Here is a 16,018-nt window from a genome sequence, read left to right as displayed (position 1 = left end):
TCCTAAATAATAAGACTAACAAACTAATAAAATTAACAACATTTATAGATCATTTTAAGGTTTCCAAAGCTCCTTATATACACAATCTCATTTGATTTGATTCTCACAACACCCCTATGGGGTGAATGGTATTACTATCACTATTTTACAAGTGAGGAAACTGAGGAAAACAGGGTTAAATGACTTGTCCGTGGTCACAAAGCTAGTAAGTGTCATTGGTAAGGACACTAGTAAATGTAAGAGGAAAGATTTAAGTCTTCCTAACTTCAAGCCCAGCACTCCATTCATTGCACCACTTAGCTCTTTCTATACCCAGGCAGGCCAAGGAGACAACCCTGGATTTAGAGACAGGAAGACCCGAATTCTAATTTTGCCTCTGATACTTACTGTGTGATCCTGGCCATGCCACTTAACCCTGCTCTGCCTCAATTTCCCACTTTACAATGGGGATAATAATAGCACTTCCTTCATAGCACTATTGTGAGGATCAAATGAGATCACATATGTAAAGCACTTTGCAGATGTTAAAGTGCTTCATAAGTGCTCACTGGCAGTGGGTAACACTTGTGGCATTAGTAGATTCCTGGACCTGGAGATCAGAAGATCTGAGTTCAAGTCCTACCTCAGATTTACTAGCTGTGTGACCCTGGGCAAATCACTTAATCCTTCTGTGCCTTGGTTTTCTTCTATTAAAAAGAGAGGGGAGGGGGGCAGCTAGATGGCACAGTGGATAGAGCACCGGCCCTGAAGTCAGGAGGACCTGAGTTTGGATCCGGCCTCAGACACTTAACACTTACTAGTTGTGTGACCCTAGGCAAGTCACTTAACCCCAATTGCCTCACCAAAAAAAAAAAGAGAGAGAGAGAAAGAGGGGAGGGGCAGCTAGGTGGCTCAGTGGATAGAGCACCAGCCCTGGAGTCAGGAGTACCTGAGTTCAAATCCGGCCTCAGACATTTAACACTTACTAGCTGTGTGACCCTGGGCAAGTCACTTAACCCCATTGCTCTGCAAAAAAAAAAAAAAAAGGAAATAGAAGACCAAATGGGACCAATCAATTTATTAAGAGAGAGAGAGAGAGAGAGAGAGAGAGAGAGGCGCAGCTAAGTGGTGCAGTGGATAGAGCACTGGCCCTGGAGTCAGGAGGACCTGAGTTCAAATCCAGCCTCAGACACTTTACACTTACTAGCTGTGTGACCCTGGGCAAGTCACTTAACCTCAATTGCCTCACCCAAAAGAAAAAAAAAGAGAGAGAGGGATTGGATTCATTGGTCTTTTTAAAGACTCCTTTTAGCTCTAAATCGATGATCCTTGCTAATTCTAAATCTTTGTGCAGGAGGAGAATGAATACAGTTGTTACCTGGGCACGCTCAATAGGAATTCAGGGAGAGGGAACAGAGCTGCCTCCTGGGAAGGAATATTTCTTTTCTTTTTTCTTTTTCTTTTTTTTTTGGTGGGGCAATGATGGTTAAGTGACTTGCCCAGGGTCACACAGTTAGCAAGTATCAAGTATCTGAGACCAGATTTGAACTCAGGTCCTCCTGAATCCAGGGCTGGTGTTTTATCCACTGTGTTACCTAGCTGTCCCCGGGAAGGAATATTTCTAATCTTCAGTAAGGTTTGATTCATGAAAATGTCACACAAGATTTTGTGATGCCTCCAGCTAGACAGGCCAGGGTAGAGTTTGTTGAAGGACATTTAAGCAGAGCATAAGGGTAGAGCCTGGTAAGAGTGCCCCATATTATTGACTAGGATTCATCCCTTATAACCCTATTAAGAAGCCACATCAGAACAATCAGATGAGATCTAGAGGCCTCCCTATCCTGCTAAAGCATTCTGGGAGAATAAGCTTATTTTGATTTGGAAACTAAAGGAGAGAAGCTCATAAAAATCAAGATGGAGGATTTATCTAATGAGGGAAGGGCCTTTCCCTAGCTGGGGAGAAAGCTGAGGGCTTACTAGTTAGCAGATTGCCTGCTTTTCAATCTTGTTGGTCAACTGAATTAGATGGGACCAGATAGGACTAGACTCTGAGCTGACCTTCTTGTCCTTAAGTCTCTCCCTTCTCTGATCCATCCTACACATAGCTGCATGATTCATGTTCCTAAAACATAATGTTGAGCATGTCACTCCTCACAAACGTTAGTTAGCTCTAGGTGACTCAGTGGATGATGCACTGGGCTCAGAATCAGGAAGACTTGTCACCTCAGACACTTTCTAGCTATGTGACCCTGGGCAACTCTCTTAACCCTATTTGTCTCAGTTTCCTCATATGTGTGAGGAATGAGCTGGAGCAGGAAATGGCTAACCACTCCAGTATCTTTGCCAAGAAAACCCCAAATGGAGTCAGGGAGAGTCAGACACGATTTAAACAAGTAACAACAAAATTGCCTAATGAATAAAGTATGAATTCCTCCTTCGCTCTGACATTCAAAGTCTTCCACAAATATATCGAAATTCTCCCCTTTGGATCACAGATCTAGAGCAAGAAGAGACCTCCAAGGTCATCTTATGAACCTCCCCTTCCCTCCCTCCGTCCATCTGTCCCTCCCTCTTTTAACCAGGTTAAATAGACTCTCCTTCCTCCCATTTCTTTTATATTTTGCCTAGACTTTTGCCTAGCACTTCTTTCTCACTCTCCATTCTATTGGGTTTTTGACAGAATGGAAGCTCTTGAGGGGAGGCACTATTTCATTTTTGTCTCTGTAGCTCTAGCATTGGGTACAATGACTGGCAATTTGTTGTTGTTTATCGTTTTGGTTGTGAAACACTACCCCATTTGGGATTTTCTTGGCAAAAATACTGGAGTGGTTGGCCATTTCCTTCTCCAGCTTGTTTTACAGATGAAGAAACTGAGGCAAACAAGGTGAAGTGACCTGCCCAGGGTCACACAGCTACGAAGTGTCTGAGGCCAGATGTGAACTCGGGACTTCTTGATTCCAGGCCTGGCATTCTATCCACTGTGCCACTTAGTTGCCCCAGCATATAGCAGGTGCCTAATAAATGCTTGTTGATTGATTGGTTGATCCGTGTGCTCGTCCTCCTTCACTCCCTATCAGATGGCAGGTGGCTTGAGAACAAGACCCACAATGAATCTATCATGGCATCCCCAGTGCCTAGCACGATGTCTTCCCCATAGTGGGCACTTAATAATAATAATTATTATTTTTTTTGCAGGGCAATGAGGGTTAAGTGACTTGCCCAGAGTCACACAGCCAGTACATGTCAAGTGTCTGAGGTCGGATTTGAACTCAGGTGCTCCTGACTCCAGGGCGGATGCTTTATCCACTGAGCCACCTAGCCGCCCCCCCCAATAATTCTTAACTGAAGTCAAACTGGACTCTTCCTGGAGCCTCACTCTTGCTTAGAATAAGTGCTAAACCCTCTCGACCTCTCCTATTGTCATCTGCGTGTGTATCTGTAGGCCACTCCCTACATAAATTGTCAACTCTTGCTGGATCCTCATTTGGCTTGGGACTAATGTCTCCAAGGTGATACCTGGGATTTATCTCCAACAAGGCGAGATCCAAAGAGTACCATTCAGAAAACAGCAACAGTTTGTAGGATTTCAAGAGAGGGAAGAGAGCGTGGTCCTAAAAGTGTTGGCCATGTGAATGGCTTTTGCCAGTTGAAGCTGGTAAGATTAGAAACTATAACACCCTTCCACCCCCACACCCAATGAGTTCTGATTGGAACAAGATCTGTTCCTCCTGGGCACCATAAACTCAGCAGGTCCCTGCCTCCGCAGGACTCACCTGGCCACACTTGTCTCAGGCCCACCTTCTTGCAGGGAGGAGCTGGCCCCTGCCACTCCAGATGTGGCTGCCTCATCAGCTCTCCTTCGAAAAGACTGGCTTCTCTGGACCTGCCTCAGCACACTGCTTTTGATATCCAATAGAGTCGACATGACTGCTGTCTAGAGGGCTGTGGGGAGGAAAGGAGAGATGGAGTCAGGGGTGCTCGAATTCAATTCAACAGGCGTCTATTAAGTGCCATATATGTAAGATACAATGTTGGATGCTGGGAACAAAAAAAGACAAAAAGGCAAACAGTCCCTGTCCTCAAGGGGCTTACATTTTATTGGAGAAAAACAATCTTTAAACAAGTTAGTAAATTATTAGATAATAAACAGAGGGAAAACAACAAGTCAGGAAAGGCTTTTCACAGGAAGAATCACCAGAGCTGAGTTTTGAAGGAAGCTAATAATTCTAAAGAGTCTCAGGTGAGGAGGGCATGCATTCCATACATGGGGGAAGGAAGGAATATTGAGTTCAGGGAATACCAAATAGGTTGGCTTAGCTGGAGAGTAGAGCAGTGATCTCCAAAGTAGGAGCTGGGTCCTTATTCCCAAAGACGATGATGCCTTGGCCCAAAAGTGTGGTCAGTCAGAGGGTGGGAAGATAAGTTGTGTCCACTCCCCCCACAACAGCCACTAATGGGGTATCTCCAACAAGGAGACCTCCTTCACTCTTTCCTCTCCCTCCTCCCAGTCTCTCCCTGATTCTGACCCATTCTCCCCAAGGAGATATTATAATCTAACCCCTACCCAGGCATCCAAAGCAGCAGCTGTGTGAGCACCATTGGGAAAAATCCCCACTTCAGTCCTCATCCCTACCCTCTGTCCTCCAGATGTGTAGAAGAGGACAGACATGTAAGACTAACAGTCCCACACACTCCTTTTTTTCTTTTCAGTGGGACAAAGCAAGTGAACTAGGATGAACAGGCTTGAATGGATTCACAGACCTTATCTTGCCCTCCGAAACCACCTCTTCCAAATTTTCCCATTACTTTCTTTAAAAAAAAATATATATATATTTTATTATTTTCCAGTTACATGTAGAGATAGTTTTCAGTATTTGTTTATATAAGATTTCCAATTTCAAATTTTTCTCCCAACCTCCCTTCCCTCCCCCCTCCTCTAGATAGCAGGTAATCTGATATAGGTTTTATATATATATATACACACATAACAATATTAAACATATTTCTGCATCAGTCATGCTATAAGAGAAGAATCAGAGCAATTAGGAAAAGCCACAAAATAGAAAAACAACAGCACCAAAAACAAAAGAAATAGTATAGTTCAATCAGCATCCATATTTCAGTGTTTTTTTCTGGATTTGGAGAGCCTTTTCCATCATGAGTCCCCTGGAACTTTCTTGTACCATTGTATTGGTGAGAAGAATCCAGTCTATCATGGCTGATCAACACATAATGTTGATGATACTGTGTATAATGTTCTTCTGGTTCTGCTCATCTCACTCATCATCAGTTCATGCAAGTCCTTCTAGGTTTCTCTGAACTCTTCCTGCTCATCGTTTCTTACAGCACAATAGAATTCCATTACATTCATATACCACAACTTGTTCAGCCATTCCCCAACTGATGGGCATCCATCAAATTGAGGGGTTGTCCTATTACTTTCAAAGACACCATCATCCCTCCATTCACCTGCCTCCTCACTCTCCCTCACTCCACATCACCTAGAAGGTGCCAAGTCCTGTCCTTTCCAGCTCTTATACAGCTCTATGTCTATCCCCTTTTCTTTACTTACACAGCCACAACCCTCATTCAGGGCCTTACCTCTCCCCTTCTGGTTAGTCTCCCTGCCTCCTTTCCAATCCATCCCCTCCAACAGATGCCATACTAATTTCCCTACAGTGTGGGTATCACCATGTCACTCCCCTACTCATAAAAATATAATCGTTTCCTACTGACTTTAGAATCAAATATTATTCCATCTTTATCTCATCCTTTTTACATTTCTGTGTTTTGTACTTTATAATGCTTGTGGTTATTAGTACAGAAATGTATATATACATACATAATTTATAAATAAACATACATATTCAGGGTACATGCTCAAAATTTTTTTAACTGATATTAGTGTATGAACATAAAAGTTTAAAGATAAATGAGGTAGAGCATGTGAAGAGGAGAATTGTGAAACAAGTCTGGAGAAGTGGACATGAGCCAGACTGAGAAGAATTTTCAATACCAAGATGAGGAATTTATATTTCATTCTAGAGGCATGAGAATGACTTAGAATATTCTTTAGCTTGGAAGTGGCATGGTCTAGCCTGTGCTTTTAGGAAGGATATTTTGGAAGCTATGTGGAAGATAGCTCATAAAAGGAGACTAGCAACAGGTTAGTGCAATAGTCCAGTTGAAATGACAGTCTGTACAAGACTGGTAGGTAGCCATGTGAGGGAAGAAAGTGGGACAGATGAGAAAGCTATCTGGGAGGGAGAATCAGCAAGACTTGGGTGAGGGCTGATTGGATATGAAAGTTGAAGCAAAGGTAATAGTCGAGGTGGCTAACTCATCTCCACATGGAAAACTGTCTGGTCATCAGGGCAGGATGTGGATGTCTGCCAAGCCTGAAGGGCCCCCACTCCATGTGCAAGGGTCTTTTTTATGCTGTTAGGCGAGCAGGAAGCCATCTTAATATAGCTTGAGGCCACATTCTGTTCAATCAACAGATAGGTAGTTTGAGCCTTAGTCTTCTCAGCCAATCAAATCTTGGGGACAGGTGGTTTTTTGTTGTTGTTGTTGTTGTTGTTGTTGTTTTTGGTTTTGGTTTTTAATTTTTAGGAAAATAACTAACCCAATCTAATTGGGAAAGGGGTGGGGAGAAATCCCTTCTATCACGGTCCTTTTCATAGTTCTCTGTCTCATCCTACTCTGATGCACTCATGTATTATAACTATCTGTGTGTGTTAATAGATTATAAACTCAAAGAGGGCAGGAGCTAAGTCTGCTTAGAGCAGGAAAGGCTGGGGCCTCAGGTAAAAGCATCAGGTGACCTTGACTCATGCCTCAGACTTGAGTGAATGACAAAAGAATAAGGCATTGCACAGAGCTGAATTCAGCTTCTATTTATTTTAGGACTATATCTCATTCTCCTCCATTTTGGGGTAGAGCTGCCGAGTTGGATCCGTGTGTGAATTCAGTCCAAGCTTTGGAGACCCTGATCTCTAGCTTGAATTCCCTGCTACTTTTGCTGACTTGTCACCCCACTTCCAACTGTCTTATGTTTGGGAAGAGTACATCTATCCAAGGCTACCATCCATCTTCCACTTTCATATAACCCTAAGCCATTGCTGTCTATAGCCAGCAAATGTGTACCTCCTGCCTACCATACATGGCTAGAAAAGTCACTCCCTCAGTCTCAGGGACTCTAAGTTAATGTCCTTGCCTTTCTCTGTATTCTCATGACCACCAAGCTCAAGCTTACCACTCCCCAGTCCCTTACCATTTTGCTTTCCAACCCCACCCCATTCAGCAGTTAACAATTACCATTGATCCTCAATCTCTTCTTCTTATACTCTCCATTTTCTTGCTTTCATGGAAACCATGGCTCTTTGGAAGATAATTTATGACTGACCACCCTCTCCTGGGCTGGTTGCTCTTTCCCTCACTCACCGACACACTGAACCATGAGGACAAATGGACATACTCGTTATTCCTCACTTATTACTTCCATATTGTCTTTGCCCTCATTACTCAGCATGCTCTACTCCTTTGAAGTTCATTCCATTCAGCTATATCTTTTTTTTTTTTTGGGTGAGGCAATTGGGGTTAAGTGACTTGCCCAAGGTCACACAGCTAGTGTCAAGTGTCTAAGGTCGGATTTGAACTCAGGTCCTCCTGACTCCAGGGCTGGTGCTCTATTGACTGCACCACCTAGCTGCCCCTCAAATGAATTTTGTTTTGTTTTGCTTTTTTTGCGGGGGCAATGTGGGTTAAGTGACTTGCCCAGGGTCACACAGCTGGTAAGTGTCAAGTGTCTGAGGCAGGATTTGAACTCAGGTACTCCTGAATCCAGGGTCGGTGCTTTATCCACTGTACCACCTAGCTGCCCCCTCCATTCAGCTATATCAAGAGCCTCAGATCCTAGTAGTCATCATTCTAAGCATCTGATGGCTTCCAACTCATTCTCCCTCATTCTTAAGGAATTCAGTACTGGAATGGCCTTGGTTTTGTTCTTTTCAAAATGTTTTATTGATTCTCTTTTCGACATGCTGTCAAATAGTGTGGAAATGACAGTAAATAAAAAGCATTACTATCTGCTTTGCCATTGAGCCCTAAGGACCATGGAACTTTTCCATCTGATTTGTTATGGGATAACCAAAAGTTGCAGGGGAAATGGCCCTGAGACTCAAATAATAAAAATTAATAAAAGGAAATAAAAAATTCCCATCGCACTTGCAACGGAAACTTTCCACTGGTGTTGCCTATGCCCCTTTGTTGTACCACCATTCATACCCAACCAATCCTTAGCTCTGGATCACCCCACCACCACCATCACCACCATTTTCCTGGTGTTCTCATACTCCCATGTTGCTATCTCGATAGTTTCTGTTTTTCTTTGATGGATTCTTTGTCCCATTCTCCCCAACACCTTCTCAAATACCACCTTGCCCTTGGCAAAGGTTTTTGTCTCTTGTCTACTTCCCTACTGAAAAATAGAGGCCATCTCCTGGGAGTGCCCTTTTCTTCCCACTTCATACCTCAAAATCCCTCTATTCTTGTCTTTGAGAAAGAGGTAGTCTTCCTTGTCCAAGGTCTATGTCCTATAGTCTGCTTCAGGAGCTTGTCCCCTTAATCATTCCTGATCTTTCAACTTTAATCTCTTTCCATCTTCTGGTTCTTCCTTCTATTTTCTCCCATCTATTTTCTCCCAGTCCTATGTCCTAAGTCATATTTGGGTTCACCCTACCCTCACTTGATCCTGCCATCCCCTCAAGCTATCAACCTTAATGCCCCTCCTCTCTTTCATTGACAAACTCCTAGAAAAAATTGTCTACACTTCACAGCTGGCTCCAAGCTGACCTCTACTTCCTGACCACCCAGCTTATTTCTCAGGCCCTTACAATCTGGCTTCAAATCCAACTTCTCTTCCTAAGAGGTTACCATGGTTACAAGGAATTGGAAGTTGAGGGGATGCCCATCAATTGGGGAATGCCTGGACAAGGTGTGGTATATGAATACAATGGAATACTATTGTGCTATAAGAAACGATGAGCAGGAGGAGTTCAGAGAAACCTGGAGGGTCTTGTGTGGGCTGATGATGAGTGAGATGAGCAGAACCAGAAGAACATTGTACACAGTATCATCAACATTGAGTGTTGATCTACTGTAATGGACTATATTCTTCTCACCAATGCAATGGTACAGAAGAGTTCCAGGGAACTCATGATAGAAGAGGATCTCCAAATCCAGGAAAAAAAAAAGAACTGTGGAGTATAGATGCTGAATGAACCATACTATTTCTTTTGTTTTTGGTGCTGATGTTTTTCTATTTTGAGGTTTTTCATCATTGCTCTGATTTTTCTCTTATAACATGACTAATGCAGAAATATGTTTAATGTTATTATATGTGTATATATATATATATATATATATAACCTATATCAGATTACCTGCTGTCTAGGGGAGGGGGGAGGGGAGGGGAGGGAGAAAAATCTGAAATTGGAAAGCTTGTATAAATAAAAGTTGAGAACTATCTTTATATGTAATGGGGAAAAAATAATTAATTAAAAAAAAAAGTCAGCTCAAACTTGATCATGTTCCCTAGACAAACAGTATTTAAGGGAACAGATAGACACAATTCTAGTCTGGTAACTCTTCTCTCTGGGGAGAGTAGAGTGGCCTCTGGTGCAACCTCTTGCTTCCTCTCCTGGTAGGAATGAAAGTCTCCCTTGGAAAAGGGGGTGGGGGAAGAAGCTAGGGATGTTTATTTGGCCTCTCTTTGAGCCACAATCTACGATGGCCCCCTCTCCTTGTCCTTAACTGTGGGGGCACACGAGGACAGTGTCCTCTCTGCCTCACCCTCCATGTAGGGCCCACTGCCCACTCCTGCTCTATCCCTCATTGCTCAGTCCAGTCTGCATCTCTTCAAGCCACACAAAGATAATGTCCTCACCACATGTGGATCCTTCACTACACACATAGGTTCCACCCTCCTCTTTCTATCACTATAAATGTCTGGGTATGTTGATTACACCTTCTTGATTTATTGCTAAAAAAAAAAAAGAGGTTACCATGGATCTCTTAATCAATCCAAAGCTTTTTTTTCCCTTCCAGTTCTCATTTTCCTTGATGTCTCTAAAGTTGTTTAGTCTGTGGACCCCTCCCTCTTCCTGGACACCTTCTCCTCTCATACCTTCTAGGACAGAAGAAAGATAAGGAAGATCAATCCTTTCAAGGTGATCTCTCCATTTTCTTTACAGCTTGTCTGCGCCTGTTTTCCTGACTCAATTTTGTATTCCCATTCTTTGCTTAAGCTAACTTTCCTTCGAATTCTAACCAACCCTTAAGGCTCTCTTTGAGTCATGGCCACTCCAGGGAGCCTTCTCAGAGGACTCCAAACCATTGTGATTTCCCTTCCAACCCCACCCTTCTGAGTCTTTTTGGTACCTAATGGCATAGCAGAAAAAAAAAACCTCAGAGAACTTGAGTTGGAAGTTTTAAGAAAGAAGGGCCAGCAAACATGATCTGTCTCTCCAGGGGTTCATGGTCCAGGAAGCATAGAGAAAAACACTTGTTTCCCAGCAAGAAGATTTCCTAAGCACATCCCAGATGAAGCCCAGCAGGGGAACTGCCATCAGCACCTGAAAATGCTAGAGAAATGGATTGCCATTAGTAGAAAAGCTTGTTGGGGGCCTGAGACTGGAACTGTTGATGAATGTTGCCATGTCACTTCTCTTTTACCAGTCATCCCCAGGAGGGAAATAGGCCTTGTACTCCCACTAATGGGCCCTATTCTTCACTTTTTCTACCATCCCTCCTCCCTTCCCTTCTTTCTTTAATCAAAACTCAAGAGATGGGGCATTTGGGGAAGGAGACCTCAAGATGTTGTTTCTTCAGGTTTCCAACAGCTTTGGCTCCTGGAAGAGCTGAGCGGTGTCCCTCAAAGAACTCAGGGTTAGACATGTTGAATTTAGTCTTAATCTAGGGAGATGAGGGAGAAGGGAAAAGCAGCCCCCTGTGGAGCAGGAGATGGGGGGAGTCTAGCACAAGAGAATGCCATTAGTAGCAACATGCATTTGTATGGTACAGTACAGCCCTGTCCTCACATCAGCCTCTCCCCTCAGTGCTTCCAATCATCCACCAAACCCCAGGAGATTCTGCTAACTTTTTAAAGCCATTAGTTCTTGGCTTACGGTTGTCTTCTCTACACCCACCCCTCCACCCCCCTGCACCACCATTATTTTTGAGGACTTCAGGATTCGTACTGACAACCTGATCCCAGATGTCTTTAGCCTCCTCAACACTTATCAACTTCTCCCTCCATCCTCACTTTGGCCACAAAATTTAACCCATTCACTAGGGAGGGAGCAGAGAGGGAAGGGAGAGAGGGAGAAAAATTTGGAACTCAAAATCTTTCAAAAAGTGAAGGTTGTGGGGGCAGCTAGGTGGCACAGTGGATAAAGCACATGCAATGCATTTAATAAATGTCTGTTGAATTAAATTTACACTTTCCTACGCCCCCCCCCCACCAAAGGCAGGCATTTATTTCCAATAGGTAGAATAGGATTTTCCCATTTTTCTCCAGAATTAACAGGGTTATAGCAAAATATACAGAGCATAGTACTTCAGGGGCTCCCATTTCCAGATGACATTGGACCAGTTGCATCTAGTACTGGAGCACTACAAGACCTCTTCAACGACATCTATAATCCACATGGGAATAATCAAGTGGATGAAGACAGCCTGTGGACCAGATTACAAAATCTAGTTGGATGGGCAGCTCAGTGAATTCATCCATCACTTTCTCAAACAGGCACTGTCTATGGGCAACGGGCCAGGCTCAAGACTGAACAACAAGAAGAGAATCTCAATCACAAATGGGACAATGCCTAACAATTTCAACAATCCCAAGCTGCTCTCTGACAGAAGGGTACAATCAGAAGAAGGCATCCAACATATTGGGGAAGATTCCTCCATGGAGGAGCTGGACAAGAACCAAAGGATAAGGTGTGGCTGAGTCATGGTCTGTACTGGAGAAGGTTGAAGGGAGCATCCTTGATGACAAAATATTGTCCAGCAAACTCTTGTGATATTGAAGGCATAGGCTATACATAGCTATTCCCAGTAATGGAGGTGAGCAACAGCAGAGATAATCCCCAAACAAGGTGGTATATAAATTTACAGATACACAGAATTGGAGGGCTGAAAGAAGTCTAGCATAAGCCCTTTATTTGACAATATGGGGGAAAATTAAGAAACTAGTTGCTGGAGTAGGGCATTGACTTACCCAAACTCACACAGTCAATGAGTGGCAGTATCTATTTTTAGCACAGTGTTTATATGTGACTTGAGAATAAGTTATAATGTTTAGTACAGTGCTTGGCACATAGTAGCTACTTAATAAGCATTTATTGATTATAGGCTCTCCCTCTTCCCCCCCCTCACCCCAAGTGACTTTTTAAAAAATTATGCTAATCAGGCCAATGTGGCAATGAATTTATTATCTTTCCTGAGCCTGTACCCACTAATGACTGGGAGAAAGAAAGAAGGGATAACTAGATAACTAGAGGGAGGTTCACCTAGTATTAAATGCTTGGTCAGCAACCAACCAGCCCAGGAAATGACTCTAACTAGAGGGGTAGCCACATTTGAGAAGTATCCATTGGCAGGCTCAGAGCCAAGATGCCTGGGCTGGCTGTGACTGGCTGCTAGAAGCCAGCTTAGACAGCTAGCCCAAAGCCATCATCTGCTCACCCTGTGCTATTTGGAATGTCTATTGCTTCAGAACCATCCCTGTACCCCTACCCCAGCCAAGTACTTGAAAAGCTGAACAGGGTGTAATGGAAAGGGTGTTGGAGCTAGTGTCAAAAGGCCTGAGTTCAAATCTCAGGTCTAAACACATTGGTTTTATTAATGACCCTGGATAAATCACTTATCTTTCTTGCACTATAATTTTTTCATCTGTAAAATGGGGGTAATATCTCTCTTTTAGGGGTATTGTGAAGAAATCAGCTCAAAGCACTTTAGAAATGTGAGCTGCTTTTATCATAAGGACACTTCGTGCTTTTCAGAGTAACTTTGCCACCATCACATCTGTTCCTCATAACAGCACCAGGGAGATTGATTATTCCCATTTCACTGATGGATATGGAGAGGTGAAGGTCACACAGTTGTACCCGATTCCTCCAGCAAACACTTCTCACAGAAAAGTAGTGGAAAAGAATGAACGAGACCACAAATTTAGAGCTAAAGGGGAACTTAGAAGCTATCTAGTTCAACCCCCTCATTTTGGGGGGCCTCAGAGAAACAGTACCCATCCTGCTGTTCCGGTTTTAACAGGCATTTGTTAGGTACCTATCATGTGCAAAGCACAGGGAAGGTAGGTGGCACAGTGGATAAAGCACCAGCCCCGGATTCAGGAGTACCTGAGTTCAAATCGGGCCTCAGACACTTGACACTTACTAGCTGTGTGGCCCTGGGCAAGTCACTTAACCCTCATTGCCCTGTAAAAAAAAAAAAAAAAGAAGACAGAGACAGAGAAAAACGGACCCTACCCTCAACATTATATTTTACAAATTCTCTTATTTTTATGGCTATCTTTTGTTTTGACATATTATTCATCTTCAATATATTCCTCTCTGCCCGGAGAGCTATTGCTTGGTAACAAAGATTAAAGAGGGGGCTAAGCAGCAATTTTGCGAAATTAACTCACACATCAATGGTGTGTGACAGCATATGTAATATTCCATATCTAAGGGCCCCTAATTCTGCAAAGAAGGGAGAGAGATATGTTTTCTCATCTTCTCCAAGGCCAAGCCTGAAACTGATGTTCTAACGGGAAGACCCTTGAACCTGAAATCAAAGCAAGTGGGTTCAAATACAAGCATTGACACTTGAGCAGAGCATTTAACTTCTCTGTCAAATGAAGCAACAGCTAATGTTTACATAGCATTTTAAGGTTTGTAAAGCATGTTCCTATATATTACCTCATTTAATTCTTGCAAAAACCCAGTGCATCGATTACCACTCCCATTTTACAGATGAGGAAACTGAGGCTCAGAGATGAAGTGACTTGCCCAGGCTCACATTTCTGGTTACTTCCTGAGCAGGATTCCAGCTCAGGTGTTTCTGGCTCTGAGCCCAAAGCAGTATATCTATCTGCTACACCCAGCTGACTTAAGTGATCACTTTTGGGGAGGGGGTCCCTTCAAGCTTTAAACCTGATGAGCTGAAGCCACCCGGACCCAGGCTCTGCCACCTTCACAGTCAAGCAGGACGCATCCTGACTGTGTCTGACTGTCTGGGAAGGCGAGCCTGCAGTCCTTCGGGATTTGAAAAGCTGCTTACTCACCTCAGACTGCAATTATCACCAGAAGCCCTTGCTTCTGCCTGCTGTGAGGGGGCAGGGAATGTTTCAACAACTTTTTAGACTGTCTTGGCACCACATCCTCTTTAATTGCATTTCGAGCAACAATTAAGTATTTAAATAAGAGCAGACCCTTGCTGGTTTTCTCGGAGGAGCTAGGAAATGGGGGAGCTAAAGAGGGCTATTACTGAATTAACACAGGATTAATTGGCATACGCTTTCTGTAGACACATTACTCCTTCCAGCAAGGCACCCTGATTGCTGTGAATAGCATCTTAATTTGAAATTGCTTCCTAGGAGGGGTAAGCCCTGTCTTTGTTTGCTTCATCGGGGCTCTCAGCTGAGGAGGCTGCTGCTGCTCAGCAGAAGCAGCAGCAGCTTTCAAGAAGGGGGAGGAAAGAAGAAGGAGGGAGAGAAGGAGGAGGAAGGGAAGGAAGGGAAGGAAGGGGAGGAAGGGGAGGAAGGGAGGAAGGGAGGAAGGGAGGAAGGGAGGAAGGGAGGAAGGGAGGAAGGGAGGGAGGAAGGGAGGGAGGGAGGATGGAAGGGAGGAAGGGAGGGAGGAAGGGAGGGAGGAAGGGAGGGAGGAAGGGAGGGAGGGAGGGAGGGAGGGAGGGAGGGAGGGAGGAAGGGAGGGAGGGAGGGAGGAAGGAAGGGAGGAAGGAAGGAAGGGAGGAAGGAAGGAAGGGAGGAAGGAAGGAAGGGAGGAAGGAAGGAAGGAAGGAAGGAAGGAAGGAAGGAAGGAAGGAAGGAAGGAAGGAAGGAAGGAAGGAAGGAAGGAAGGAAGGAAGGAAGGAAGGAAGGAAGGAAGGAAGGAAGGAAGGAAGGAAGGAAGGAAGGAAGGAAGGAAGGAAGGAAGGAAGGAAGGAAGGAAGGAAGGAAGGAAGGAAGGAAGGACAGACTGGAAGACCATTAACTCTTACAGGGAGCCAGTTAGAAGAAAGCCTTGTCTCGGATACCTGGACACAGTTGATTAGTCGGTCAACAAGCATTTATTAAGTGCTTAGTACGCGCTAGGCACACACTGGGAATACAAAGCAAATGGTCCTTGTTTTTGAAGAGCTCATATTTTAATAGCAGGATATGACCTCCCTTCCTCCCCCCCGCCCCACCTTTCTCTCTCTCTGTAGCTTTTAAATTAATTACCTTGGATGTGCTGAGGGCAGCTGGAATTTTAGTGTTGGCAGATGAATTGGGGACAGATTTTTCCCGTTGTTCATGTCCCCTCATTTTTTCCCATATGACAGCTCTAGATCTGAAGAACATCTCAGACACCATGAAGTCTAATCCTTTCATTTTACAGGTGAGGAAATCAAGAGGTTAGGTGACCTGCTCAGGGTCATACAACCAGTAAGGTTCTCGCCAGGCAGGATTCAAACTCAGATCTTCCTGACTAGCTAGAGCTCCAGCACTCCTCCCTACCTAGCTGCTTGTCTCTGTCCCTAGACTCCCAGGGTACTCTATTTTCACCTCTCTATCATGTTGCATTTTGTATCATGCTCATTTGTGTATGTGCCCTATTCTCCTGCCAGTGGGACAAAGACATCACAAAGGAGAGACTGAGGCTCAGGAGAAAGTGAAATGATTTTTATGTATGGTCGTCACAAAGCTAACATCATCCCATGCCTGGCACAATGTTGAAGGCACACTATTAAGTTGTTGTATTTGTTCAAATGAGCTGAA

The 16,018-nt window shown here is 43.9% G+C and overlaps 1 protein-coding gene across 2 annotated transcripts in view; it reads right to left on the bottom strand.

The window, feature by feature from the left end:
• Positions 1-16,018, bottom strand: part of BAIAP3 (BAI1 associated protein 3) — an 80,167-nt gene that overhangs the window by 32,345 nt on the left and 31,804 nt on the right. For both annotated transcript variants that reach the window (XM_043969368.1, XM_043969361.1), the window contains exon 2: positions 3,753-3,921. In XM_043969368.1, coding sequence (XP_043825303.1) covers positions 3,753-3,904 — 152 coding nt within the window. In that variant the 5' untranslated portion in view covers positions 3,905-3,921. The remainder of the gene's footprint in view (positions 1-3,752; positions 3,922-16,018) is intronic.

Source organism: Dromiciops gliroides, chromosome 1, assembly GCF_019393635.1.
Source record: "Dromiciops gliroides isolate mDroGli1 chromosome 1, mDroGli1.pri, whole genome shotgun sequence".
NCBI classification, from domain to species: Eukaryota; Metazoa; Chordata; class Mammalia; order Microbiotheria; family Microbiotheriidae; genus Dromiciops; species Dromiciops gliroides.
The sequence above is the reverse complement of the archived record's forward strand: the minus strand, read 5'-3'. Positions and strand labels throughout refer to the sequence as shown.